The sequence below is a fragment of the Hibiscus syriacus genome, unplaced genomic scaffold, assembly GCF_006381635.1.
Source record: "Hibiscus syriacus cultivar Baekdansim isolate YM2019G1 unplaced genomic scaffold, ASM638163v2 tig00113724_pilon, whole genome shotgun sequence".
Lineage (NCBI taxonomy): Eukaryota > Viridiplantae > Streptophyta > Magnoliopsida > Malvales > Malvaceae > Hibiscus > Hibiscus syriacus.
The window spans coordinates 1508551-1514013 of NW_024063470.1; the positions used below are offsets into that span (position 1 = coordinate 1508551).

The 5463-nt window shown below is 29.7% G+C and overlaps 1 protein-coding gene across 1 annotated transcript; it reads right to left on the minus strand.

Moving 5' to 3' along the window:
• Window positions 1-751: 751 nt before the first annotated feature.
• On the minus strand, window positions 752-1756 carry LOC120187233. The gene has a single exon (XM_039190997.1). It carries the CDS (start codon window positions 1754-1756, stop codon window positions 752-754), a length of 1005 nt encoding a protein of 334 aa, XP_039046928.1.
• Window positions 1757-5463: the final 3707 nt, after the last annotated feature.

Sequence of the window (5463 nt, forward strand, 5' to 3'; positions counted from 1 at the left end):
TTTTTTTGAAATTTTAATAATTTCATGGGTTTTTTAAAAAACAATTTTTCGAATGCTGACTCATGTTATGTATATTATGTTTATAGAATTATATTAAAAAATCTAAATTGATATAGTGGTTAAGGATTAACTTTTATTTCAAAAGGTTATAGCTTCAAATCCCTTCAAATGTATTATTTACTAATTTTTCTCAAACAAAACTACGACGTTTCGAGGTTTTTTTAGCACCAAAACTGTCATGTCAAAACGACGTCGTTTTGGTGAGGGAGCCACGTCAGCAACGTCACGGCGCGGATGTGCCATGTCATCTTGTCATTACGCCATTAACGGTGGAATGGCATAATTGCAGTTAAACTTAAACGTTAGTGTTAAAATTGGTAAAATTAAAACGTTACTGGCATAAACGAACCCGAGCCTAAAGGTGAGTGGTATTTGACATAGATTACCCTAAATTTAACCCAAAGCTGATTATTATTATTTTTATCCTGACATTTAATATTTCCTTGATCATGGCATGGCATACATAGAATATGGAGTTTTCCATTAATCTTCTTCCAGTAAAAGATATCAGTTCCAAATTCCAAACCAAAATATCAGAATTTTAAAAAAGGAATTAATTTAAAATAAAGAGAAAATAATCCCCTGAATGTATACCCCAGAAATTCCCCGGTTTTCTCAGAAAACGAATGCTTGTTTGTTTGAATTTACATTTTGTTCATCTTTTCGAAATTCAAGACACTGATATCTCCATCTATGCGAATTCTTCAATATTCTTCAACTTAACAAACGCTTTCCCATCTCTCTCTGCAACAATCTCAATCTTGTAACAATATCTTCCATCCGCCAAGCACCCAGTTTTGCAGCTCTTGAAGAACATGCAACTCACCACAGTATCAAGAACAACAAAAAGGGAGTACAAATAAGCAATCAAAACCCCTTCCAAAGCCAACAAAAACCCACCATAATCACCTTCACTACGATAACCATAAGCCCTCACAACAACACGGTAATGGAACAGAGCTTCAATGGCCGCCAACGCCAAATTCGGAGGCACCGCCAACGCCAAAGAAGTCAAAGTCCTCCCCTTTATCAAAACACAAGCCTTCAGAATCGCCAAATACCCACCCGAATTCTCCATTCCAGAAGAAACCAAAGCCAAGTTACAAATCACAATCACATTCGCCAGAATCATCGAATATACGACAGCGCCGGCAGCCGACATGAAGGTGAGCCAATTGGGAGATAAAGAGAACCCCAACCCATTAATAGAATGGTACCCGAAGAACAAAAGAGAGAAAGTCGTTGAATTTGCAGCCAAAAGTAGAAAAGAATTGCATACGAAAGTGGAAAACAGAGGGTTGTAAAGAGATGAAATTGAAGAGAAGGACATTGGGGAGGTGGGGTTATTGTGTTTGAGGAGGTTGATAATGGAGACTTTGGATAACAGAAAGAAGGAAACTGTGAAAGGGAGAGCGAATATCGATGAAGAAACGGTCTGGGAAATCTTGAGACTGAGGACATTAAAGAAGTTGGACGACGGCGGGAACTCGGCCGCCATGAAAACAGCTTTGAGGTGGGTGTGGATAGCCGGGAAGAGAGGGGAATGGAGGACGAAGAATTGTGAAAGGAGGATGGAAAGTGCGTAAGGGAAAGCAAGGACAGCAGCGATTGTGGTGAAATAATGATAGTTTTGAAGGAAAGTGTAGATTGATCTTCTCATGATGGTGTGGCTCTGTGTTCTTGAGGTATCTTCCATGGCGGATTCAGAAAAGTATGCGAGTTTGTGTGTGCTTTTGGTATCAGATAGGCTATGGAATTGGAAATCACAAAGCCCTTTTAAGTTATCCTGAAACGGCGGCTTTCTTATTATTTTATGAGGTAGAGAAAAGGTACAAATTTGCAGGGCTGAAGCTTGTTTGGATTTATTAGGGCTTCTTATCTACTAATCACTGCCCAACAAACTATTTAAATAAAACACACGCTTTTCTTTATTCAAAATAAATAAATGTTCTCTCCACATTTGATTGAATTATTTATTGAATAAATATAAAGTAAGATCAAGATCAAGGTGCTTGCTTAAAAATCAAGTCTTGTTTGATATAAGATTTTGAGTTGGAGTTTTAAATAATTTTATTATAAAATTAGAAAGAAAATATATCATCTTACTTGCTGATTGCTTTTTATAATCATCATATGCTCGAGAAGGATTGGGACGTGAGAGCTATACATATTTCAAGGGAAAGTAATAAACTATCAGATTCCCTCGCCAAACTTGCATGGAACCAGTCTCGTGGTCTGTATGCATTTCAACAAGCACCGGAGGACGTGGAAGCCATAGTCCAGAAGGAGAGATGTCGACTAGCGTAGTTCATAGTATTGTAGTTCATAGTATTTCTTTTGCTAAACAAAAAAAAAAAACTCATTATTATATTGTGTAATAAACCCTAGTTTTCTTCTTATTCCATATCTTTTCTAGTGGTTTAAGTTCTTTAAGAGCAATCCATGAATCTTATAAAATATTAAGATTTTCAACATTGATTAGAAAAATAAATAAGATTTAATAATTTCATCAGATAAATTAATGAATTATATAATCCACATTTGAATTAATATCAAATCTACCAATCCAAAAATAACAAATTTTTAAACTCAACACTTTTAAACATCATATAATGATTCGATGAGATTATAATAAAAATAATTAAACATAAAAAATTAATTATCTTAATAAGATTCTGAAAAAAAAATACTATTTATGAATTGTTGGATCTATAATTTACTTTATTACGGCGGTCCAATATATATTGAGTAGGGCCAAGTCTCATATATTTAGTTATGTTTCACATGCGAAAAGGGATTCATTCTTTGCTTTCAAGAAAATACATAATAATAACCCTACAAATATGATTGTTTTTTTTTCCTTTCGATATTTAAATATGAATAATTTTCCATTGAGCAGTTTAATTATTTAAATGCATTATTTTTACAACCATTTGCAAACAAGTGTTAATTAATAAATTAAAAAAATATCGTTTAATTAATGAAATATTATAATGAAAAAATTAACCTAATCAAACCAAGGTTAAGGTAGGTTTGCAATGGGACAAGACATCGTGAAGTTGGTGGGTAGTCGTTTTGACCTTTCTTTCTTATAATTATATTATTAATATGTCATTATCTTACTTTATTTTTTTTAAATTATGTTACTTTGAATTTGTGAATACAAATATGTTTTAGTATGGGTTTGTTAATTTTATTTTATTTTTTATTTGAAAAAATATATTTATAATCATATATAACATATGTTAGTTGCTAATGTAAAATAGAAATATTTCAAGAAAAATATAATTAATAAGTTTCCTTTAAGTTGTTCAACTGAGTTCCTAACTAAAAAAGTTAACCAACAAAACAATAATTATATAATTAAATTATAACCCACTAATGAGTTAGCTTAAAAGATTAGTCGGTAGACAAAGACCAATTTGGATTTATATAAGTACTGTATTGTCACAAGAAATTAAATAGATTAGGACTAATGTGAGAGTTGAACTATATATATATTGCTATAAAAAGAATTAATATATAATATACAAAACGAAATTATAAATACAACTAATATATTATAATAACCGTCAAAACTAATTATTACAAAATACAAATGGGTGGATTAATTATTAGAATATACAAACATCGTCGTAACATGACAGAACATAGTGGGGGAAATGTGGGGCCATGGCCCCCAAAAAATTTGAAAAACTCAATTTAAGACCTTTAAAATTTTCAAAACAAAAAATAATATGGCCCCATAAACGTTTTAGAAATTCTTATCAAGCTTTAAAATTTTTGAATGTTCCTAATTAAATCCCTCCCATAATTTTTAAAAATTTTCATTAAGCCTCTCAAATTTTTAAAATTTTTAGTTAGACCCCATTTTTTTTAAAAAAAAATGTAAATTGAACTCTTCACTTTTTTTTTGAAAATTTTAATTTACACCTCTAAATCTTTTAAAGTTTCTAGTATAAAGAGGCTTTAGTCTCAAAAATAAAATAAGATCTCTATACATCAAAATTGGACCCAAATTTGTTAAACAAAAGTTGATTAAGATTTTTGACGGAGGAAAGAAAATGAAAAGAAATAATGAATTTTAAATGAGTTTGAAGTGGTTTAATGCCGTTATTGATTTTTTTTGTTTTCTTGAACAATCATTTGTGGTTTAGTTCTACCTATTCTGTTGTTTAAGTAATAATAATTCTACCTGTTTATTTTATTCGAGTGTGGTGTAATATCAAAATGAAAATCATAATTTTATTAAATTATAAAAACTATTCACGTCACAAAAAACAAAAGTTTTAACATCCTCTCTTCTAATTATTTTTATATTCCCGAATAAATAAAAATACTAAATTATATTTTTATATATTTTAAGAAGTTATATTTTTTTATAATTACTAAACTTTTCAAAATTCAAAATATTTTTTTATTTTATTTTCTTAAGAAAAGAAATTATCTAATGACACTAATAAATTTAACAATTGCTAGTGTGATCAGTGATAAATGTGATTAAAAATCAATCAAAATCTAATCAATTGATTATTAAAAGAGAGTTCATTCGAATTTTTTTCCACAAATGATCAAATTTACATTTAATTGAAAATATATTTCAGAAGGGATTGAATAGGCTAGTTAGAACATAGCGGTCAATAGATTAGGTATAGGGCCTAAAAGACATAATAATCTGTAAAAGATACTTTTTTTTTAAAATGGTTTAATAAGTCTAAAATAAAGCACGGTTCATGTGCAATAATTCCATTATAGATAATGGAAATAAGAAACAATAATTAACTTAGCAAAAATTATTGAGTAAGGTTTAATCAAGCTGTTCATACTTTTGACTTTTTTTTTCTTAATTTTCAAATGAATTGTTATAGAAATAAAAAACAATAAGTATATTTCCTACTTGTTTTTTCAAAAAGAATCGATGTTTTACTTGAAAATTATATAGCTGTACTTCAAGTTTGGAATCCCCCAACATGGACTAGCCTTCTATTTTAATTTCTACTTTTAAATAACTTTTGGTATTTCTACCTTGAAGGGAAATTCCACTTTTTATATAAAAAAGTATATGTATATTTTGTTTTTACAAGATATATATATATATATCTTCAATTCATTTGATTCTTTATTTTTTATTAGCCTGTACGATTACGAGACAATGTTTATTCAAAAGGCTTTCAATTATTTGACAATAAATGCTCAAACACTCTTATAAAAACGTCATGCTCGAATTCTTGACCTTAACTATTGAGATCACTTGGATGGCCTTGTTCAGATATATAACAAAGAAAAGGTTACGGACTTTCCGATAATTCATTAATTTTGTTGGGGATTTATCTTTAATAAATAATAAGGCCATTGAAAAGGGAAGCTTAACTCCTTCACAAATTCACACTTTCAATGCCTTTC

Excerpts from the sequence above, each read along its gene's own strand:
- LOC120187233 (XM_039190997.1), bottom strand. The coding sequence starts at position 1,756 with ATGGAAGATACCTCAAGAACACAGAGCCACACCATCATGAGAAGATCA.